This window comes from Oncorhynchus kisutch, linkage group LG14 (assembly GCF_002021735.2).
Source record: "Oncorhynchus kisutch isolate 150728-3 linkage group LG14, Okis_V2, whole genome shotgun sequence".
Classification (NCBI taxonomy): domain Eukaryota; kingdom Metazoa; phylum Chordata; class Actinopteri; order Salmoniformes; family Salmonidae; genus Oncorhynchus; species Oncorhynchus kisutch.
Genome location: NC_034187.2, coordinates 51,688,319 through 51,713,517, shown reverse-complemented (window position 1 = coordinate 51,713,517; position 25,199 = coordinate 51,688,319). Strand labels below are relative to the sequence as shown.

At 41.9% G+C, this 25,199-nt stretch overlaps 1 protein-coding gene across 1 annotated transcript; it reads right to left on the bottom strand.

Moving 5' to 3' along the window:
• Positions 1–508: 508 nt before the first annotated feature.
• cratb (carnitine O-acetyltransferase b) lies at positions 509–22,620 on the bottom strand. Its single transcript, XM_020500630.2, has 15 exons — positions 22,116–22,620; positions 14,652–14,882; positions 14,291–14,409; positions 12,476–12,529; positions 11,994–12,147; positions 10,402–10,576; positions 9,032–9,122; positions 8,753–8,840; positions 8,441–8,541; positions 8,132–8,251; positions 6,650–6,772; positions 5,892–6,027; positions 4,900–4,962; positions 4,671–4,808; positions 509–2,545 (listed from the first exon to the last, which is right to left on the bottom strand). The coding sequence occupies exons 1-15, from the start codon at positions 22,164–22,166 to the stop codon at positions 2,342–2,344; spliced, it is 1,848 nt and encodes a 615-aa protein (XP_020356219.1). The 5' UTR covers positions 22,167–22,620; the 3' UTR covers positions 509–2,341.
• Between the last annotated feature and the right edge of the window lie 2,579 nt (positions 22,621–25,199).

Here is a 25,199-nt window from a genome sequence, read left to right as displayed (position 1 = left end):
ACTTTTGGGTGTCAGAGATAATGTAAGGAGTAAAAAATACATGATTTTCTTTAGGAGTAAAAGTAGTCAAAAATATAAATAGCAAAGTACAGATACCGAAAAAACCGACTTAAGTAGTACTTAAAAGTATTTTTTACTTAAGTACTTTACACCACTGGAAACCACTACAAAAGGACACCAATAAGAAGAGACTTCCTTGGGTCAAGAAACGCGAGCAATGGACAGTATATATTAAATAAATAGACAGTAAATATATTTTGATTTGTTGAACACAGTTTTGGTTACTACATGATTCCATGTGTTATTTCATGTAGAAAATAGTAAAATAAAGAAAAAACCCTTGAACGAGTCCAAACTTTTGACTGGTACTGTATGCATATTATATCTAACCCACATACGACTAAGCAAAATAGACCACTAAATGAACTGACTCCAGAAGATAGCAATATGCAAGAACACTATAGTTGAGTTACAGTAATAGGCAATCAAGAAATGTCTGAGAAAGGAATTCTAAATACAAGTGTATTTAATTACTTTGTAAAATGAATGAATTCACACACAAGGCATAAAGCTTAAGTTACAAGGCAATACTGACATTAACAAAGCATATATACTGAACAAAAATTTAAATGGAACATGTAACAATGAATTTACTGAGTTAACAGTTCACATAAGGAAATCAGACAATTTGATTAATTCATTAGGCCCTAATGACTGGGCAGGGGTACAGCCATCGGGGGCCACCCACTGGGGAACCAAGACCTGCCAATCAGAAGGAGTTTTTCCCCACAAAAGGGCTTTATTGAAGACAGAAATACTTGAGTTTCATCAGCAGTCCGGGTGGCTGGTCTTAGACGATCCTGCAAGTGAAGAAGCCAGATGTGGAGGTCCTGGGCTGGCGAGGTTATGCGTGGTTTGCAGTTGTGAGGCCAGTTGGACTTACTGCCAAATTCTTGAAAAAAAATTTGAGGTGGCTTATGGTAGAGAAATTAACATTACATTCTCTGGCAACAGCTCTTGTGGACAGTCCTGCAGTCAGCATGCCAATTGCACGCTCCCTCAAAACTTGAGACATCTGTGGCATTGTGTTGTGTGACAAAACTGCACACATTAGTGGCCTTTTATTGTTCCAAGCACAAGGTGCACCTGTGTAATGAGCATGCTGTTTAATTAGCTTCTTGATATGCCACACCTGTCAGGTGGATAGATTATCTTGGCAAAGGAGAAATGCTCACAAATAGGGATGTAATTAAATTTGTGGCCAAAATTTGAGCGAAATAAGCTTTTCGTGCATATGGAACATTTCTGGGATCTTTAATTTCAGCTCATGGGACCAACACTTTACATGTTGCGTTTATATTTTTGCTCAGTATAGAAAGCACCAGTTATCCTCAGAGGAGTTTGATAAAATAATAATACTATAGTATCCATGTTTGGTATTAATCACACATTCAATAGTGAGTCCTCTGAATACTCAGAGAGATGTACATTTTCTCCCCTCAGAGGGGGTATGGCTGACTAGTCCTTGGTTATTGTCCTTTCCTTGTGTTCCTGGACAATTTGCCATGCAGGTCCAGGTGATAGAGAGCACATAAATTAGGGCTGAACCTACATGAGTTTACTAACAAAACTGGACAAGCTTGGTCATGAATAGAGCTCGGCTGAACCAAATAGCAGGATTTCATTCCTTTCAACTGCATTACAAAAGCACAGGAAGAAACACAGAACTGATGTGCATCCAGGGAGAGCGCAACAGTACTCAGAGCTCCAGCTTTATGCAGATACAGGCATGGTTTGTTAACATTTGGTATTTTTTCAGGAATCTGCCCACAAAATGAAAAGTAATAGACAGACTGGATGGTTGACTGACATTCTCATTGGACTGCCAAAGCATTGCAGCAAACAAGATTCCAAATTGCATACAAAACACAGATGGTATTAGATAACATACAGTGAAATCTATTTCGTCGCCGGTCAATAAAGCATTTACAAACCTCTAGCCAGACAAACCTAGCTTATTAAGTAGTCTGCTATGGCCTTAAAAAGTAGGGGCATAAAACAGTTCTAACAATAGTATTCAATTGCCCTTAAGTACAAACATGTAACATAAACCTAGCAGCAAATCAAGCTAATGCTAGCACATACAACAAAGGCCAAATATTTCTTTTTAATCAAAGCATTAGCACCTCAGACGTTTTTCATTTAAGTCCTGGATTATATTCATTAGGGCACACAACTGAAAAAGTTAAGAAACATGAGCATTTCTTATCGGACAATAGCTGGTTTTCTTATATTTGTTGCCTAATGAATACACACTCCTGTTGTGTCAGATAGCACAGCACTATACAGTAGGCTGCAGTAGCTCCTGGAGCTGGCAGAGGGTGCTATGCAGTGTGGCGGCCAGTGTCTCAGCCTGGGTTTCCTCACAGCAGTTGAAGGCTGTTACGGAGAAGTGGACATGGTCCGACTGGGGGTTGTAGCACACAGCGTATCCGTCTGGGACGAGAGGTCCGAAACACATTACACTGTCCGTGTTTGCAGGCACCTAGTGTAAGGGGTTTAATATAGTTGAGAAGTTGGGGAGAAGAGAAGGAAGACAGGGTATAAAGTTACTTTCACATATGTGGCAAAATAAATGCATTTTTTACAGATCAAACCATTTACTTTAAATTGGTTTGCACAAACAATAGTTCCCTAAATGTGTGTCTTGCAAACATTTCTGAACATGGTACCCACAAGACGATAGGTGTTAACCAATAAATAAATTGCCAAACATCAGGTAAAAGCCTTAAAAAAAAAATATATATATATATATATATATATATATGACACATACACTTGCAGATCTGCAACTTGTTTAGCAACTTTATAACTCAGCCCTACTCCAGTACTGTGGACACTATTCTGGTAAAAGGGCTCAATCACAAAGCTTTACACCACTCCAGCTGATGCTTGGCATCGCGCATGGTGATCTTGTGCTTGTGTGTAGCTGCTCGGAAATGGAAACCCATTTCATGAAGCTCTGTAGTGAGTGTTGCAACTGAGGACCAACTATTTGTACGCGCTGTGTGCTTTAGCACTCGGCCGTCCCTTTCTGTGAGCTTGTGTGGCATACCACTTCGCGGCTGAGCCGTTGTTGCTCCTAGACGTTTCCAGTTCAAAATAACAGCACTTGCAGTTGACCAGGCCCGCTCTAGCGGGGCAGAAATTTGACAAACTGACTTGTTGGAAAAGTGGCATCCTATGATGGTGCCACGTTGAACATCACTGAGCTCTTCAACAGTAAGGCCATTCTACTGCCAACATTTGTCTATGGAGATTGCATGGCTTTGTGCTCGAGTTTATATACCCGTCAGCAATGGGTGTGGCTAAAATAGCCGAATCCACTCATTTGAATGGGTGCTCTTTATTTTTGCTATTTTCTACATTGTAGAATAATAGTGAAGACATCACAACTATGAAATAATACATACGGAATCATGCAGTAACCAAAAATCATAGCATTCAACCAATCAAAATATGTTCTATATTTGAGATTCTTCAAAGTAGCCACCCTTTGCCTTGACGACAGCTTTTCACACTAGGCATTCTAGGTGTCCAAACTTTGGACTGGTATTTTATTTATATTTATATATATATTTTTTCAAGCAAACATTTTGCTGGGAATTTGTTTGGAGGCCAGGACTGCTTGGCCCTCTTCCAGGGGACCCTTATTCATGCAGCTCTCTGCACTGGTCGTGACCTAGTTCACCTGCAAACAAAGATATTTATCAACATCTTCAATGTCTGGGTTCGGGAGTTGAGGGGGAGGGCATGTGCTGGGAGCGCAACTCCAGAGAGGGAATTGAGCGGCCACGCCCGAGTCCAATTCAAACATTACTGACGTAGGAGATGATTGTGTTAAAATAAACATTTCATATTCTGTTAAATCAAACCCAAATAATGCTGTTGACTCATCCTATACTCAAACTTGTACCTCAAACAGATGCTTGCTCTTTCTTCAGAGATGATGTCATGCTCCTGAGGAGAATGAACTGGCCAAACAGCAGTCTACTTGCGCTAATATTTTTTAATTTAGAGATATACGCCCACACCATTCTGGGGGAACAGGCATGGGTCTCCGGGAGGGAGGGGTTGGCTCCTTCGCTATGGAGGCCGGTAGCCTAGTGGCTAGAGCGTTGGGCCAGTAACCAAAAGGTTTCTGGATTGAATCCCCGAGCTGACAAGGTAAAAATCTGTTGTTCTGCCCCTGAGCAAGGCAGTTAATCCACTGTTCCCCCCCCCCCCCCCCCGAAGACGTGGATGACGATTAAGGCAGCACGCCACACCTCTCTGATTCAGGAGGGGTTGGGTTAAATGGGGAAGACACATTTCAGTTGTACAACTGACTATGCATAGCCCATTCATTCAAATTAATTTATTACATGAATGACTTGAATACAATGACAAATCCCTGATGTAAACAGGATTACCTGGCAGGATTACCTGTTGACTTTGATAAACTACAAGTGCGCACAAAAACACCATACTAAACTACATGTAAAGAGAGAGGGACACAGACCCGATATAATATTGCATTATCCGACACTCACCTTTAGATTACATAATTATATCCTGTCATTGGAATGAATGTTGCAATCTTGCCCACTTCCAATGGAGTTGTACTTTACCTGTCCTGTTCTCAGTTTCCAGTGGGTAGCCAGCCCATAAGCGGTGTCCATGAACAGTCTGGGCACGCTCAGTCCCTCCTCGATGGCCTGAAGCTTCAAGCCCAGCAGGTGGCGGTCGATGGATTGTCCTTTGAGCGCCTAATTTAGAAAAAGGTCAGAAGTAATTAGATGACAGAAAAGTTAAACAAATTGCTGAGACGATGGCAGCAGAAGCATTGGGTGTAGTCACCTGATCAGTTAGAGTGACGTAGGTCTCTATGGCCTCTCTGAGTAATTCAAGCTTTGCCTCTCTCTGCAACACACAAATAGAGCGTCAAGACGCATCAACAATGTCAATTAATAGAAACCCCCTGTAAAGCTGCCATGTATTGTTGGCTTTGTTAATAACTGCAAGTAGGTTGCTTTTCTCAGCCACCCACGAAACAAGAGATTGATAAGGGCGAAGGCACAACACAAACACCCATTAAAGCTAGAATCCGTAACGATTTGTAAATCACCGTGTCCATTTGGGATAATACAACGGACTTACTACAAACAAAAACTTCTCTAATCACCTGTGGTGGCGAAATGAGCTTTTGAGATCATTGTCAGTGCACATTTGTCACCTGCGTATGCTGGTGCGAGTGGGCCGGAGGAGAGAGACATAGCAACATAATAATGATAATAACAGGCTAACTAGATATTGTGTTGCCTGGAAAGTTGTCAGTAATTAATGTCATTGTCATGTCCTAAAAAAAACATTTCACAGGCACGCAATTGACAAACGGGTGCGTTATCAATGCTACATACTCATGTTGTAAAACCATCTCTCAAGCGCTCGATATTGGGACTTGAGAAATAAACCTGACACGGTTGAAAAGCTGTGATTCCCCTGTAATCAACATTGTTAAAAATATTCTTCAAATGAGCCAAAAAGACAACTCACCTTCTGTCAATTAGATCTCTGGAATATTTTAGCCTTACAAGATTATAGATAAACATCTCTTAGTTACCTTGCTTTGAAGTAGCCTACCTTAGTCATTTGATCCCTAATTCATTGAATATTTTATATAGGCTACTAAGGGTGGCCAACCATCCTTCAGGAGAGCCTTAAAGGGTTCGTGTTGTATTTTGAGACAGGCTTGAATATGCAAAGAAGCCAACAGGCAGAGGGTAGCCTACACTTTGGTCTGATTCTCTATGGTAATAATAATACATTTTATTTAGTAAAATGCTTCTCACCGAGATAGAGGGGTCATCAAAGTTAAGCACAAACTTGAGCATTTGATTGGTGGGAGAGCGGATGTAGTCTGTGCGCCCCCCTCGAAACATCCTCTGGGAGGCAATGTCACAGGAGGCACAAACCTCATTGTGAACTCTGATGGAGAAAAGGAGAAATGGGAGAGCAGGGGTGCGTTCAGTTTGCTTTAACATTTGCTGTGTTGCGTGACGTTTTGAACTGAATGACACGTTTCCCCAAAATGGTGTGCACCGTTCATCAATAACCTTTAAAGTATGCTTGCTCCCTTTTCGTGGGTGCGGCCTTATCAATCTGGGTGTGACCATCTGAAATAGCAAAACTCGTGCAGCACACCATATGTATGGTAACTGCCCTCTGGGCCACCATAATCACAATGTTTTTTTCAACTGGTCATTCAGTACAGTACCATTTCAGTTGAATTCAACATTGCAAACAGTTCTGTTGTACTGAACGCAACGCAAGTATTGAATTTGGACACAGTGATTGTTGTTAATCAAAACTCATTTACAAAATTGAAAATGCAGATATTCCAGACAGAATTGGCTACCAAGAATATTTATTGTCCCATTTATTAACCCACGAGAATATAATGCTTCTTGTGTGAAAATGTACTAGCATGTCTATGAAAATCAGTACCACAGTTTGAAAACATGAACTGCACACATAATTTCCTTATTATTGCATACGGTATCCTAGTTTGAGGCTGAATGCCCTTTGCAAGTGATTCCTATGAGCTCACTTGTAGTAGGCCAGCTGCAGTGCCACCTGGATGAAGGCGTTGGGACTCAGGTTGTGCTGTTTGGGTAACTCCTTCCCAAACCTCTGGAAGTTGAAGCAGCGGATATCCAGGTCGTTGATCAGTCTGGAGGTGGGGGGGGGGACAAATTCATACTCCGTTAATAAAGCATCAGATTACAATGAATGGAACTGATCAGCTCTCTTGTTCAGACAATTTATGAATACGGGCCCAGGTTAGTTGTTGAATTCAAATTATAAAGATGACTCTTCACTCCGTTGGGATAGAAATGTATCGACAGTTGTCAGTTTAGCCACAGGATGGCAGCAAATGTGCTGAACCCAGGAAAACACAGCCAGCTCAGATCACAAACAATTACTTAAAATAGAATGAGTAGGTCAGAAGGCACCAAAGCCTTACGCCGCTGACCGTGTTTTGTCATGGTTACATCAACACTTAGGGCAGCTAATCGTGTTTACACTCCTCCATTTGCTTTGGTCCATGTCACTTTCATTTCAGCTGAGTCGTGTTGAAGTTCATAGCAAAGCAAACATCGACTACACAGAGGTCGGGTGCTTCTTATCTTTGTCATTGTAGTACTGATCACCAACTACACTTATGCACTCAGTGTTAGGACTGTAGTCGGAGGTGGGTTGAACCAGTCAGTATGCGCACCATATTAAAATCCTGTGCGTCAATCTAATGAACATGAAAAAAATCCCCATCAAAATCTGTCAGTTTAAGCTATTGATCGTTTTTTTTTTGTATGGGCTGCGTGTCAATCCAGCACCATCTCGCCCTTCAACATCTGAGGTGGAAAGTGGCAGAGCTACAGAGCTGTTTTTCAGACCAGAAGACATCCCGAAAATCGGTCTTCGCGGAAAACAGTTTGGCCTACTAACTAATATGTAAAATAAAAGCATAAATAAAAGCCTTGTGTGTTCCCCTTTCGGCTCCTTCCGCATATTTGCAATCAAATGCCAGAATTTTCTTAACTCGGTTTCCAACGGACATGCTACGGATTTCAAAACTCGGTCCTCCAGAAAGTGTAGAGCATTAGCAAAACTTTCGCAGTTCTTTGTGATATCTTTCAAAAAAGAAAGCATTAGAAAGGATTACCTACACATACTGAGCAGCTCATGTTATAGACAGAAGCGTGCTACATGGCAGACCAATCCGAATTCATCTCTCTGCATGTCCAGCCCATCATTGCTAGCGGGAAGGTTCCTGACATTTTCCGTGGCTACACCAACAAGGCTTGTAATTTCCCAATTGTATTTACAGATGGCATACAAGTTTGTTATTAAAAAGGCATTTAGATAAAAATAAAAGTACGTTCAAATGCCTCTCCTGTGTAGTGACGCAAGACAAATGCCTGGTTTCCTGAAACGAGTCACATATTTAGACCAAATAAAGACTATGATATATAATAACACAAGAGTAATGAAACAATGCATGACAAATGCATAGGGTATGCAAACTCACATATCAAGGTTTTGCTTGGCATGCTCGATATCTCTCTTGATCTCACGGTCAATGTTGAAGTAAAGCTTCTTGGGCATCTGAAGTGGGATCAAAGGGGTTTTCTTTGGGTCCGGTTTCTTACTGCATAGAGAAGAACAAGGGTAAATGTTAATTGGCATTGTGTGTTTTGACTGTTTTTCTTCCGATAAAACCTCAAATTCAAGTATTTTGAAATCATAAGAAACTGACATGAATACCGTATACATACAGTATGTAATTGCGCAAGTAATGCAGCAAAAGTAGATAAGACCCTCCCCTGTCTCATCTCACCAGTATTGTAGAATGTGATCCAGAAGAGTGGCTATTGGTGGACCTTCAGCCGTGGCCTGCTCATACAGAAGCCCCCATGAGCCATCCTCACCCACCACAAACTACAAGAGGAATAGTGGAAGAGAAAGGTAACTAATTAGTTTACCAACAATTGTTGCTCAGTCCATTATCATTTTTGTTTATTGATTTATTTTATTTCAGTGTTTCACAGCATTTGGTGCCCAGCCCATATGGACTTTTCAATACACTTTTCATCAAGTATGGGATGTATGACTGGTTGGGTCATTTGGATAATTCTACTGCTCCACTCACCTGCAGTGTTTTGTCAAACCAACGATTGCCGCTGTTCGAGTGTGTCCCGCCCCCATGCAGGATTTGAGCTGCCATACGACTGGAGTACCTGTCAGTCAAAGTAACACAGAATTTAATTGATTACGGATGCGTTTTGGATTATTAGATATAATTAGTCATGAAGTCCCTGGTGTGTCAAACATAACTGAGCAAAAAGTATTCAGACTGTACAGCAACTTGCATTCAATTTGAAAAAAATAGTAACAGACAGGCTGAGAGAAAAAATATTGTGGCTCATACTTATCATCTGAGACCCTCATGACTGGAGAGTCCAGACACAAGGTGAAAAGTCCCTTCTCAATTGCTCGCACTGACTCCTTGTTCAATTTATCTGGGTAAGGAAAAGAGGGAGAGCATGAAAAAAAAGGTTACGAGGTAAAGCACTCCTTACTGAAGATAACAATAGATTATGACTTCAGAGACGTAGCGACCAATGTTCCCTCTAATCTTTTTCACCACTGAGCAAATTTCAGGTCTGCTGAGCGTGAACGTAGTGAAAATTCTTTGCAACTTCCAGCGCGTGTTTACTGTGAACACTGAGGCTGTACCTGCTTTTAGTTACAGTTTTAACAGTGGCCAAGTTGGCTACTGTTGCCATTTGATCATAATGTGGGCCTACCATCAAAAACAGAGAAAATGCATCCCATAACATTTTAACATGGAAATAGCTGTTCTATCATTCAGCCTTACATTCCATGAGACTTTTGAAAAAACATGCAGGGTTTAACATTAACCTGTTTATCCACTTGTCCTACAGACAAGGAGGTGACTGAAAATTGTTGCGTTATTTGATGCAAGAAACCACTTTACAAAATACAATGTATTATTATTCCCATATCATTATGATACCCTCTGCCTATTGGCTACAAAGCTTATTCAAGCCTGTCTTAAAATACAACAGTTTAAGACAAAAAAAAAAGCTCTTTACCAGACTTTCTTTTCAGATGTCTAGAAATGTACACGTTTTGTGCTCTTATAGGAAGCAATCACTCCCCTACTGCTGACTACAAATGATGTATAACTGAGCTAATAACTCACTAACTAGCAAAAGATATGAACAAAATGTGCACGTGATCTCAAAACAAGCACATCTACTCACAAACCCAGCTGTAAACACAGTCCAGTTCAAAATAAATGGCACAGATCCACACGGGCCTACTGCAGCTCTGATCAGTTACGCCCACCGGTCTCTGTAGATTAATAAGGACTGAGTAGTGCGCAATGTAATCCTACTCCGAAGCATTCTGCATCCAGCAAAATATCTTGCATAGTTAAGTTTTGTTTCACTAAGTTGCATTGAAAGTGACTAATATTGCATTGATTCTATCACAATTGTCACAGTAAAGGGAAACATTGGTGGTGTTAACAGGGGAAACTCTAGGAAGTTGAGTGAAGTTCAATCTCGTGCGTCTCTCCGTGGGCTGATATTTCATCTGTGCTCTGCACGGCAGTCACTGGGAGCTGCGTGGCAGTCTCGGGGTTACTGCGCGCCCGTGCGGACATTAGCTAGCAACATGTATTTGAAAACAGTGTGATCCTCTGAATCACACACCCTGGAACGTCCCATACTCTGGGTATGTATAGTATAATGCTGTGTCTATCATGTCTACCTTTAAGCAGGCGGCTGTAGGCCTGGCCCCAGGTCTGGCGGTGCTCGCTGGTCAGGATGCCCATTGGCTCCTTGTCAGTCTTCCAGGACTCAGCCCTGATTCGCAGAAGCTGGGCGTGGATCTGGCTCTCTGTCATCCGAGAGCCATCACTGTTGTATACGTCCATCTGAAAGAACTGGATGGGACAGAGTAGAGAATTGAACTGTGATGTGGAAAAGCTAATCCATGCTTTTGTCACTTCAAGGTTAGATTACTGCAATGCCCTACTTTCAAGCTGCCCGGATATGGCACTAGGCCTAAATAAACTTCAGTAAGTGCAGAATACAGCTGCTAGAATATTGACAAGAACCAAATAATTCCTTCACATTATTCCTCTGGCTTGTGAGGTGGGGAGATCTTCATGGACTATACTCTGCCTTTGTTTTCAGGGTAGTAAGAGTGGCTTGTTGATATTCCTTAAGTGGTGTGTGGGCTGTGCTTTGGCAAAGTGGGTGGGGTGATATCTTGTCATGTTTGCCCCGTCCAGGGGTAACTTCAGACAGGGCCTCGCAACCCCCCTGCTTTGATTCAAAGTAGCCTAGACAAAATCTGACCATAGAAACGTGGAGGCAATTATTTTAGACTTCCACATGCCATTTAAACCAGTTGCCCATTTGTCATGTTCTATTGATTTTCAAATCAACTTCCTCTCATTTTCCAGTGGCCAAAGGCACAATAGTCATACTAGCAAACCATGCTAGTTGTTGCATCTTTAGATCTCCCTTTCTAAATGTCTAATGGATATTTTCATCTGACATGAAACCTGCGTGCATACGCGGTGCACTTTTGACAGTGTTTTCCAGCTAATTGCATTATGAAACAAACATTTGCGCATAGCTACACTTACGTGAATAATAGCTGATCATCATTCAAAATGTCCAATGCCACATTTTCCTAAAACCCTGTCTTTAGGCATGCTCTCACTAACTCCCCTCCCGTAGGACCGTGCCTCAGGACTACCTAGCTTGACGATTTATAGCTGTCCCTGTCCCAATTTATTATATATTTTTAGTTTGGACTTAGGAGGCCCGAAAAAACCCCTAGGGCTTTTTCTATGCAGAAAAAGCTCTGCCCTCTATTGCCACCATGAATATTATTTGACCCTGCTGGTCATCTATGAACGTTTCAATGTCTTGAATTACTTTTAAACGTTAACTTACTCTTAAATGCACTCTTAAATCTACACCCAGCACAGCCAGAAGAGGACAGGCCACCCACCGCTCTGAGCCCGGTTCCTCTTTAGGTTTCTTCCTAAGTTCCTGCCTTCTAGGGAGTTTTTCCTAGCCATTTTGCTTGTGAGTCTGCATTGCTTGCTCTAAGGGGTTTGAGGCTGGGTATCTGTAAAGCACTTTGACAACTGCTGTTGTAAAAAGGGCTTTATAAAATACATTTGATTGGGTATCATTGCCATGTTTATTAGTCTGTAATATATGATCAATTGGAGCTGTCCCCTTCGCTCTGCGTAGCCGCTCTCATCTTGAAGAAAAAAAACGTTAAATCCTCTTCTGACCACAGCCATATAGTCAGTGATGCATACTGTGGGTCAAGCTCACCTGGTAGTTCCTCACCACTGTGATGTGGCGGGCACGGCTGTGATGGGTGATAGTGTCGTGTTTGCGGCCTGGGATCCGACAGGATGAGAAGAGGAGGGGAAAGAGCTCCATACAGAGTGGCTGGCCCCGCATGTACTCCACTGGCAAACGGCCACTGAGATACAGAGAGAGAGAGAGCATACAGATACAGGCCACTGAGATACAGAGAGAGAGAGAGCATACAGATACAGTTACTGACAGTATGCCGTAATAAATTTAGACTGGGTATATAAACCAAAGCATACAGGCCAACACAGAGATAAAAGGTTAAAACGCTAAAATAGCTGTGAGAGAGTTTCTGCAAGCTAGGATACAAATATTGATATGGTTCACCATTTGGTGAAACATGACTTGGAAAAACTGGTCAGTAATATGTAGCTAATATTAAGGCTTCAGGTCTAAGACGCCGTATATGTACAGTACAATCGTGAAATGGCACTTACTTGTCTACTACATTTTTGAAATCGAGTGCAGCAGCAATCAGCTTGGATGCAAACCTGGGTCGACACAAAATATGTTAGAGAACGGCCCAGACAGAGTACTGTTGGTTCAATGCAAATCAAACTTCACCTTGCAACATACTACTTTGTGCATTATCATAAAATGGGGGTGGAACTGTTCCTCATATTTCCTACAGCTATAGATAGGATATAGATGTATGAAATAACATTCGGAAAGTATTCAGACCCCTTGACTTTTCCCACATTTTGTTACGTTACAGCCTTGTTCTAAAATGGATTCAATAGTTTCTTTTCACTTTATCAATCTACACACAATATCCCTTAGTGACCATGCAAAAAACAGGTTTAGACATTTTTGCAAATTTATATTTACTCAGTACTTTGTTGAAGCACCTTTGGCAGCAATTACAGCCTCGAGTCTTCTTGGGTATGACGCTACAAGCATGGCACACCTGTATTTGGGGAGGATCTCCCATTCTTCTCTGCAGATCCTTTCGAGCTCGGTCAGGTTGGATGAGGAGTGTTGCTGCACAGCTATTTTCAGGTCTCTCCAGAGATGTTCGATCAGGTTCAAATCCGGGCTCTGGCTAGGCCACTCAAGGACATTGTCCCGAAGTCACTCCTGCGTTGTCTTGGCTGTTTGTTTAGTGTTGTTGTCCTGTTGGATGGTGAGTCTGCAGGGATAGGCAACCACACTAACTTGTATTCTGCAGTCTGAGGTCCTAAGCAGGTTTTCATCAAGGATCTCGCTGTACTTTGCTCCATTCCTCTTTCCCTCGATCCTGCCAAGTCTACAAGTCCCTGCCACTGAAAAACATCCCTACAGCATGGTACTGCCACCGCCATGCTTCACCGTATGGATGGTGCCAGGTTTCTTCCAGACATTACGCTTGGCATTCAGGCCAAAGTGTTCAATCTTTGTTTCATTAGACAGGAGAATCCTGTTTCATGGTCTGAGAGTCCTTTAGGTGCCTTTTGGGAAACTCCAAGCGGGCTGTCATGTGCCTTTTACTGAGGAGTGGCTTACGTCTAGCCACTCTAGCATAAAGGCCTGATTGGTAGATTGCTGCAGAGATGGTTGTCCTTCTGGAAGGTTCTCCCATCTCCACAGAGGAACTCTGGAGCTCTGTCAGAGTGACCCTCGGGTTCTTGGTCACCTCCTTGATCAAGGCCCTTCTCCCCTGATTGCTCAGTTTGGCTGGGTGGCCAGCTCTAGGAAGAGTCTTGGTTTTTCCAAACATCTTCCATTTAAGAATGATGGAGGCCACCGTGTTCTTGGGGACCTTCAATGCTACAGAAATGTTTTGGTGCCCTTCTCCAGATCTGTGCCTCCACACAATCCTGTCTCGGAGCTCTACGGACAATTCCTTCGACCTCATGGCTTACTTTTTGCTCTGACATGCACGGTCAACTCTGGGACCTTATATAGACAGGTGTGCGCCTTTCCAAATCATGTCCAATCAATTGAATTTACCACAGGTGGACTCCAATCAACAGGGTGCACCTGAGCTCAATATTGAGTCTCATAGCAAAGGGTCTGAAAACGTATGTAAATAAAATCGTTTTTTAATTTTTTTTTTTTTAAACCACCTGTCTGCAGTTGGACTGACTAAGTTATTCTCACTCTGTACTCAGCAAATCCACAGGTACAAATGCTGAGTGAGTGTACAACATCATCCAACCAGATCATGTCAACACTGGTGACTGTGTACATTCAGCAAACCAGCCTACTCCTCTAGTATCTCACAGGCACATAGTGCATACAGGTATGCCAGTATGTTGCTGACTGGCACTCACACAAGCTGGCCCCTCCAGTCTGAGAAGTCCCGCTTGGGCAGGGAGATGGCCGGGTTAGAATGCACGGGCAGGGGCTGTCTGCTCTCCAGGTACGCCCACTGCACCCACCAGTCAGATATCTACAGTAGAGGACAGGGGAAAGGACAACAGCAAAACAACTATCAATCATGCAGTACAGTTCAGAAAGGAGGGCAGCTGTGGAAAGACACTTTGAGCCATCAGAGTGAAACTCAAATTAGCACCATGCATTGTGTGTACTATAAAGTGTCATCCAAAATCACACACTCCACTGATATTTTCTTATCTCAGTCTATTTATGTTGATTACAAATTGTGCATAATTTCCCACATTGTTTGCATACCCAATTGTTGGAGTGTCTAGCTCGTCTCTCCAGTCCCTCTTGAAGTTGCGGACCGAGTCCCCCCTCTCCGCAAAACTTTTGGATATTCTTGCGGGTGTGGACAAGCTCTTCTTCGGGTATCAGGGGCTCCAGGGCTCGTAGGTACCCCTGCAGAGTCTGGGCCAGCGGGGGCACCGGCTGGGCGGGCACCAAGGAGGAGAAGTATCTCTCCTGGCTGGATCCAGACACAACCTACATGTATGTCCAGATAAACAATGTTGAGTAATACGATGAGTTGATATTTGAACAACAGTTAAGTTTGAACATTTGTTATTTGGGTCACCCAGGGCTATTTCGGGGTCACCCACCTAGGGACCGTAGGATCTGAAAAACTCCATTTGATTCGTATTAACGGTCATTGTGTACGTTACCCTACGTTGCATTCTAGGCGCTAGCTCAAAAACCCAACATTAGCATGAATTACATGAATAAGAAGCACATGACAAATATTTTCCAAGATGTGAAATAAACTTGTTCTCTGTAATATCGTATATCTATGAAATCGTGACATTACATCCTTTCGAGGGAAATAGGCAGGTTTCTCGACTAATGCTGCGTTCACAACATCTTGTAATTTGGTAAATACCAGCATACGACTGGGAAATATCCACTTGAACGCTCCTCCAACTGTAATTACTAGAAGGAAACTCGTCTATCCTCACCGTGCTCCAAGGTATATCAAGCCTTTTATTTATATACTCAAAGCTCCATTAGTAGCTTATTTAACTACTATGGGAGTCTGTCAGGTACTCAGCAGGAAGGTCTGATTGAACTATTATTAAAACAAGACCTTGATGGCAAAAAACTGGAGGCCTCTTACACTTCAATGTTGTGATGCAAAAATACTAGCAAAATGCATAGCACTCAGAATTAAAAAAGTTTCTACCAGGTATTGTTCATCCTGATTAGACAGGTTTTTAACATGGACGATACATTGGAGATAATCTACGATAACTACGAGAAATACAATAATATGAAACATCTAAGAAGCCAAGCCTGGTATTCATAGCAGATTTTGAAAAGGCCTTGGTTAAAATAAGACTGGATTTCATATATAAATGCCTGGATTTTTTACATTTCGGTTAGTCTCTTATTCAATGGTAAAAGTAATGTATAGAAACCCCAGGTGTGAATAGTAAATACTTCAAAGAGTTTTGAACTTTCAAGAGGCGATAAACACGGGTGTCCGATGTCACCATATCTTTTCGTTATGGCCATCAAAATGATAGCTATTAAAATCAGATCAAATAACAGAGGATTAGAATCCAAGATTTAAAAACAAAGGTGTCCATGTATGCCGATGACTCAAGCTTTATATTAAGTCTGCAAGCTAGAACCCTGCAATGTCTCAAGGAAAATCTAGATAGCTTTTCTGGCCTCGCTGGACCATATTATGTATCGGATCTTTTTTTTTTTATTAAAAAACTTTTACATTACCCTGCAGTTTACCTATAAAATGGGATGACTGTGAAGTAGACATACTTGGTACTCATAACACATACAGTTGAAGTCGAAAGTTTACATACACTTAGGTTGGAGTCATTAAAACTAGTCTTTTTCAATCACTGCGCAAATTTCTTGTTAACAAAACTATAGTTTTGGCAAGTTGGTTAAGACATCTACTTGGTGCATGACAAGTAAGTTTTCCAACAATTGTGGCATTCTGTCTCCTAGAGATGAACGTACTTTGGTGCGAAATGTGCAAATCAATCACAGATCAGCAAAGGACCTTGTGAAGATGCTGGAGAAAACAGGTACAAGAGTATCTATATCCACAGTAAAACGAGTCCTATATCGACATAACCCGAAAGGCCACTCAGCAAAGAAGAAGCCACTGCTCCAAAACCGCCATAACAAAGCCAGACTACGGTTTGCAACTGCACACGGGGACAAAGATCGTACTTTTTGGAGAATTGTCCTCTGGTCTGATGAAACAAAAATAGAACTGTTTGGCCATAATGACCATCGTTATGTTTTGGAGGAAAAAGGGGGAGGCTTGCAAGCCGAAGAACACCATCCCAACCGCGAAGCTCGAGGGTGGCAGCATCATGTTGTGGGAGTGCTTTGACGCAGGAGGGGCTGGTGCACTTCAGAAAATAGATGGGTTCATGAGGAAGTAAAATTATGTGGATATATTGAAGCAACATCTCAAGACATCAGTCAGGATCCCAGACATATTCAAAGCTTGGTCGCAAATGGGTCGCAAACTAGGATTAAATGTCAGGAATTGTGGAAAAAAAGACAGTTTAAATGCATTTGGCTAAGGTGTATGTAAACTTCCAACTTCAACTGTACATACATACGCACACAAAATGAGCTCTCCACAATGAATTTCAATAGAAAACTAGTAAAAATAGACAAGATCCTATAACCATGGGGAGGTAAATACCTATCTATTTATGGGAAATTACACTGATTAACTCCTTCGTCTGGTTGGGTTGAGATTATTAAATATAAAAGCACTAAACCACTCTAAAAGCTTTACTTGAACCCAAAATGGTTCTCAAGTAGATTACTAAGAAAAGCTCATCCATTGTTTAAAAATGACCTTTTTGCCGATTGCCTAGTCTCATTTTCAATTAATTGAAAATTATACTTATTTTCCAAAGTGTCTCTCTTTTTTTTTTAAACAAGCGTTGCAGAGCTGATTTCAATTTCATCCCCCAGAAAAGATGGAACAAATATTACAACAAATATTATGGTCGAACTGAAATGTGTTGGTTGATAAATTACCTGTACTTATGGAAAACATGTTTGAAAGGGGTATTTTGTTTTTAAAATGATATTGTAAATTGGAACGGTAGAGTTGTGTCTTTCATGGAGCTATCGGAATTGTATGGGAAGGTCTGCTCAATCCAAGATGGATTACAGCATAACCCCAAAAAATGGAGGCAGCATGTGGCAGTGAGAGGTACTGGTTTGTCTGCCCAATATAAAGGATCAAAACTGTCTGAGGAACAAAACTAACAAATATGAAAGTATACCAGTTTCAGTTAAGGACCAGGACGTTGACAGCTGTGCCATACAGATTGCAAAATAGCTGGGAAGATATTTATGATGTGCCGATTCCATGGCACAGGGTGTATGAGTAAAACGCAGCAAGACTCAAGACTCGTGCTTTTCAGCTAAAATCATTGTACAGAATTCTTGCCACCAACAAAATGTTGATAATTGGGGCATACAACCATCGCAGCTCTGCAGATTTTGTTGTGAAGATACAGAATCAATAGACCATTTGTTCTGGTATTGCCCTCAAGTAGGGTTAACATAAAGTTAATATTAGATTGACCCTAGAAATATAATTTTTGGGAGATCTGGAGAGACCTGGTCAGTCAAATACTTTTACTAAGAGTATTAGTAATTATCTTCAACTCGCAGTCTGTGGATTCCAATCGATTAGATAGACCCTAATAATCCATTTGAATCTATCAATTCCCCATTCCATATATCACCAGTAGTACATTTACCATTAATTCCTATGGTCTAAATCTACAATGTTTGTTTGGTTATGGTAATGTCTGTTAATGAACTCAAAATGTTATTATTCCAGTCTTTTATTGTTCTCATTGTAGGAGTAGGCACAGTGTTTGCAGAGCGCACAACCTATGCTACACTTGTGAGAACCAAGTTTGTTTATTTCATTATATTTACAAGTTTTGTCAACTTAGTTAGTCATTGTCTTTTGTTTGGAGTGCTCCTGTAAATGTCTTTCCAGCTCTCTCCCCTTAGATAACCACTCAGTGTGAAAGGGGAAAAAGTCATACTCTGATCCAGTAGAAACGCCATAAAAATAGGCCTACCGGATGACTTCTTATCCCTTGAGCAAATAGCCTAGAGCTGTGTCTGTCCTGAGCTCACTGGCACAGGAAGATCTGTGGGTCCAGAATATTTTATTCAATGTGGCAAGTTTGGTAGCACCAGCTTCTGGCCAGACCCAAGTTAATAGTTTATATAATTGTTTCAAGTTCATTGCAGACAGGGTTAAGTAGCCAATGTGATTTATCAGGATATTTTCTACCTGCAGGTTGCAGTGTTTTTATTTGTTTGCTTTATAGGCCATTTTTACATAGTTGGCAATAGAGATTAAACCTAAAAAGTATCATTTTCATTTGGATAGAATTTTGATTAACCACAAGACATTGATTTTGAGAAAAGACAATATTAATGAAATGAAACTGTTCCATGAAAATGTGCACATGAAAACCATAAATGGCACGCAGATTGGTAGAAATGGTAAGATAAATGGGCATTCCACATTAGCAAGTTTGCCAACTCCTACCAGCAACTTCAGGAGAGTAACGTTAAGGTTCTCTCTGGCTCCTTCGAGTCATTTGTGTCTTTCATCAAACAGTTGATTTTATTCAAACACAGTGTGTTTATTATTGATTTTTTTATTTTTATAATTTTGAACAATCGATTGGTCAAAAGAGGACGATTTTTGGTCGACCAAGATTTTTTGTCGGGGACAGCCCTACTCTTATTATTGATATTGATTATTGTACTGCAATGTTGAGGGAGCTAGCATGCAAGCGTTTCACTGCACCTTCCTTTTACCCCTGCTGTAAACTGTATGTGACAAATACATTTGATTTGAAAACACAGAAATCCTACTCATTACTTTACATGCTTATTAACCTATGTCAGCCAGAACGGGGCACTTGACTCAAGCCCAGAAGGCGTCCAGTGCAAAGTCCACCCTGGACAGTTCAATGGAATCTCCTCATTGATTTTCCCCATCTCGTAATTTCTTAAAGTAATTGGAGTGTCCTGTCAGTGAAAATCATATTCTGTTTTAACTCCTACCCAAATATTGTTATTGATTTATCCTATACTCGTATCAGTGGCCAAAGCATAAATTGGAGAGAAGGAATAAAAAATACAAAAATAAAAACACTTAAAAAAACACCTCAAAAATGCTTGCCACACCAACAAACTATCATGGTCCAAACACACCAACAGTCATGAACAGGGCACGACAACACCTTTTCCCCCTCAGGAGATTTGGCATGGGTCCCCAGATCCTCAAAGGGTTACACAGCTGCACCATCGAGAGCATCCTGACCGGTTGCATCCCCGCCTTGTAAGGCAACTGCTCAGCATCTGACCGTAAGGCGCTACAGAGGGTAGTGCGTACAGCCCAGTACGCACTACCAACCTAACTACATGTTCAAATGACCTAGGATAACCTGTAGCCCCGCACATTGACTTGGTACCGGTACCACCTGTATATAGCCTTGTTATACACTGCTCAAAAAAATAAAGGGAACACTTAAACAACACAATGTAACTCCAAGTCAATCACACTTTTGTGAAATCAAACTGTCCACTTAGGAAGCAACACTGATTGACAATAAATGTCACATGCTGTTGTGCAAATGGAATAGACAACAGGTGGAAATTATAGGCATTTAGCAAGACACTCCCAATAAAGGAGTGGTTCTGCAGGTGGTGACCAGACCACTTCTCAGTTCCGATGCTTCCTGGCTGATGTTTTGGTCACTTTTGAATTCTGGCGGTGCTTTCACTCTAGTGGCAGCATGAGACGGAGTCTACAACCCACACAAGTGGCTCAGGTAGTGCAGCTCATCCAGGATGGCACATCAATGCGAGCTGTGGCAAGAAGGTTTGCTGTGTCTGTCAGCGTAGTGTCCAGAGCATGGAGTCGCTACCAGGAGACAGGCCAGTACATCAGGAGACGTGGAGGAGGCCGTAGGAGGGCAACAACCCAGCAGCAGGACCACTACCTCCGCCTTTGTGCGAGGAGGAGCACTGCCAGAGCCCTGCAAAATGACCTCCAGCAGGCCACAAATGTGCATGTGTCTGCTCAAACGGTCAGAAACAGAGTGGGTGGTATGAGGGCCCGACGTCCACAGGTGGGGGTTGTGCTTACAGCCCAACACCGTGCATGACGTTTGGCATTTGCCAGAGAACACCAAGATTGGCAAATTCGCCACTGGCGCCCTGTGCTCTTCACAGATGAAAGCAGGTTCACACTGAGCACGTGACAGAGTCTGGAGACGCCGTGGAGAACGTTCTGCTGCATGCAACATCCTCCAGCATGACCGGTTTGGCGGTGGGTCAGTCATGGTGTGGGGTGGCATTTCTTTGGGGGGGTGCACAGCCCTCCATGTGCTCGCCAGAGGTAACCTGACTGCCATTAGGTACTGAGATGAGATCCTCAGACCCCTTGTGAGACCATGTGCTGGTGTGGTTGGCCCTGGGTTCCTCCTAATGCAAGACGATGCTTGACCTCATGTGGCTGGAGTGTGTCAGCAGTTCCTGCAAGAGGAAGGCATTGATGCTATGGACTGGCCCGCCCGTTCCCCAGGCCTGAATCCAATTGAGCACATCTGGAACATCATGTCTCGCTCCATCCACCAAGCACCACAGACTGTCCAGGAGTTGGCGGATGCTTTAGTCCAGGTCTGGGAGGAGATCCCTCAGGAGACCATCCGCCAGCTCATCAGGAGCATGCACAGGCGTTGTAGGGAGGTCATACAGGCACGTGGAGGCCACACACACACTACTGAGCCTCATTTTGACTTGTTTTAAGGACATTACATCAAAGTTGGATCAGCCTGTGAGCTAGTGTGGTTTTCCACTTTAATTTTGAGTGTGTCTCCAAATCCAGACCTCCATGGGTTGATAAATTTGATTTCCATTGATCATTTTCATGTGATTTTGTTGTCAGCACATTCAGTTATGTAAAGAAAAAAGTATTTAATAAGAATGTCATTTATTCAGATCTAGGATGTGTTATTTTAGTGTTCCCTTAATTTTTTTGAGCAGTGTAGTTACTTCTTACTTTAGTTTATTTGGTGAATATTTTCTTGACTCTTTCTTGAACTGCATTGTTGGTTAAGGGCTTAAGGGGTTGTAAGAAAGCATTTCACGGTTAGGTCTACACCTGTTTGATTTGAAATACCAGTTGGAAGCATTCACATGCTTTGAACTAGTTGAGAAACTAAAAGTACAGCTATCATGCTTGTAAACAAATTAATTAACAAATTGTTGCATTTAACTGCAGAAAATTTCCTTAGTAGATGACGTCTGGTCAGCATATGGGAGAAGAGCGTTCATGTGGATTTTTCGTTTATGTTTTTCGTTATGTGGTAAATACCACCTTCCCACTTGGTCATGAACACAGAATAAATACATTTTTATGGGAAGGAAAACTAACTCATTTTGTAATTAATTATAGGTAATTTTCCATAGACATCTGGACAGTTTAAAGTATCTCTGGTAAGATGCAGAAAAATAAGGGCGTTCGAGTGATGTGCCAATCAAAACATGACCAGCCAGAACATACCTAAATAGGAAGTTTGTAAGTATGTATGGGGGAGGTTCCCCAAACCAAAACAACTTCCAAATGCCACAGTATTACAATTTAAAAGGGTTTAACTATTCAGATAGCTTACGACTCACCCTAGACAGCCAAACTCTGCATGTTCTCGCAGTTATTTTTCTCAAAATCATCTCAACTCACGAGCCACTCCTTTACCGGATCAAAGGCGCGAAATTTCTTGAACAAGTGACCGAGAAAGTGTTTTGGAAAAATATCTAGTGTACACTTTTCCTAAGTAGATAACCTGCTCAAATGTAGCCAGCTATCTAACTTGCTAACGACAAATGCCAGGTGAGTTTTCTTCGAGTCCTTGCATAAATGTTGGGGTGTCAAAGACTTTGTTATTGTCCAACTGGTAAAAAGTTATCGTTCCAGGTTTGGAAACTTTGACGGGCTTTGACATGGCAGAAAATGGCAAACGCCAGCAGTCACGGTCCCTACAGAGCAGTGGTGAGAAATCTTGGGACTTTCGCAAAGAATTCAGATTAATTTCTGTAGCAAAAATAACACAGCTAAATCGACACGTGTCCAATGTTTCCGTAAGCCAAACCCAAAGAGCTCCTACAGAACAATGAGACAGATATTTCAGCGGATGTATAAATGTGAAGCATCCGCTTGGCGTTTCCACTCGATACCAAATATGGTAGTAAGAGGATTGGAACGAGATGGATTTTGGCTGACATTCTGCAAATGTTGATTTCAATATTTGATTTCAATACAGTTCTGTTCCCAAAACTAAAATATGCTATGAAAAGAGTGGACTACGATTTGTAGACTTCACCCTTTGCAAAAGTTTTTTTTAAATCGCGTTGTTGCACAAAGGTGAATTGAGTTATTGCACACGCGCACTTCAGGATAGGCGTTTCCTAACGTTTCCTGCTAGAACACGGCAATATAGGATCACGCTAGCTCGTGCTTTGCTCTGCCCACCTCCTTGCTTGTTCTGCCCGCTATGACTCATTTGTTCCCATTGGAAATGACAGGCTGTGGTCTATCTTGCTTTACTTACAAAATCTTTGAAGCTACTCACACGTCTTACTGCTTCTTCTTCTTCTGTGGATTTTATATGGCGGTTGGCAACCAACTTTAAGGTGCATTACCGCCTCCAACTGGACTGTAGTGTGGCTCAGAGAACGTTCTTCTTATTCGGTGGTGTTATAGGAATAACTACACCCAACTATGGTGTATTGACGCTCCCAACTGTATAGGGTGACACCTATGACTTTTAACATTAATAGTAAGCTTATCCTGGCGTGACGTTTTGATAACTGTGTAAATCTCATTAGGACAAGGTGACTTTTATCAATATATTTGCCTATATTTACCCCCAAAAATGAAATGCTAACTACTATTATGGCTATCATAAAGAACTACAAATACCACAATGAACTACAAATGCACGACTCCAACACCACCATTAAGTTTTGCCGATGACACATCAGTGTTCAGTTAACTAGCCTACCTGGTTAAATAAAGGTGAAAAAAATAAAAATAAGACTACCGAATATCTAATCAAATGGCTGCCCAGACTATTTGCATTGCCCCCTCTTTTTATGCTGCTGCTACTCTCTGTTATTATCTATGCATAAGTCACTTTAATAACTCTACCTCTAACTCTAACTCTTTGATCACCTACCAACCAGTAAGAATTCAGGCTCTCACAGACCTGTGAATTCTTACTGGTTGGTAGGTGATCAAATACTTATGTCATGCAATAAAATGCAAATTAATTACTTAAAAATCATACAATGTGATTTTCTGGATTTTTGTTTTAGATTCCGTCTCTCACAGTTGAAGCGTACCTATGATTAAAATTACAGACCTCTACATGCTTTGTAAGTAGGAAACACTGCCGATTTTGCAGGTTATCAAATACTTGTTCTCCCCACTGTACATGTAGGTAGAGTTATTAAAGTGACTTATGCATAGATAATAACAGAGAGTAGCAGCAGCATAAAAAGATCTCTGTAATTGCAAACAAAGGTTTCTGTACCAAATATTAAGTTCTGCTTTTCTGATGTATCAAATACTTATGTCATGCAATAAAATGCAAATGAATTACTTAAAAATCATACAATGTGATTTCCTGGATTTTTGATTCCGCAGTAATAACCAACGAGTAATCTAACCTAACAATTTCACAACAGCTACCTTATACACACAAGTGTAAAGGGATGAAGAATATGTACATAAAGATATATGAATGAGTGACGCTACAGAACGGCATAGGCAAGATGCAGTAGATGGTATCGAGTACCGTATTGACATATGAGATGAGTAATGTAGGGTATGTAAACATTATATTAAGTGGCATTGTTTAAAGTGGCTAGTGATACATTTTTTTTTACATGTATGGCAGCAGCCACTTAATGTTAGTGGTGGCTGTTTAACAGTCTGATGGCCTTGAGATAGAAGCTGTTTTTCAGTCTCTCGCTCTCTGCTTTAATGCACCTGTACTGACCTCGCCTTCTGGATGATAGCGGGGTGAACAGGCAGTGGCTCGGGTGGTTGTTGTCCTTGATGATCTTTATGGCCTTCCTGTGACATCGGGTGGTGTAGGTGTCCTGGAGGGCAGGTAGTTTGCCCCCGGTGATGCGTTGTGCAGACTTCACTACCCTCTGGAGAGCCTTACGGTTGTGGGCGGAGCAGCTGCCGTACCAGGCGGTGATACAGCCCGACAGGATGCTCTCGATTGTGCATCTGTAAAGGTTTGAGGGTTTTAGGTGACAAGCCAAATTTCTTCAGCCTCCTGAGGCCTCTTCACCACGCTGTCTGTGTGGGTGGACCATTTCAGTTTGTCCGTGATGTGTACGCCGAGGAACTTTAAACTTTCTACCCTCTCCACTACTGTTCTGTCGATGTGGATAAGGGGGTGCTCCCTCTGCTGTTTCCTGAAGTCCACGATCATCTCCTTTGTTTTGTTGACGTTTAGTGTGAGGTTATTTTCCTGACACCACACTCCGAGGGCCCTCACCTCCTCCCTGTAGGCCGTCTCGTCGTTGTTGGTAATCAAGCCTACCACTGTAGTGTCGTCTGCAAACTTGATGATTGAGTTGGAGGCGTGCATGGCCACGCAGTCGTGGGTGAACAGGGAGTACAGGAGAGGGCTCAGAACGCACCCTTTTGGGCCCCAGTGATGAGGATCAGCGGGGTGGAGATGTTGT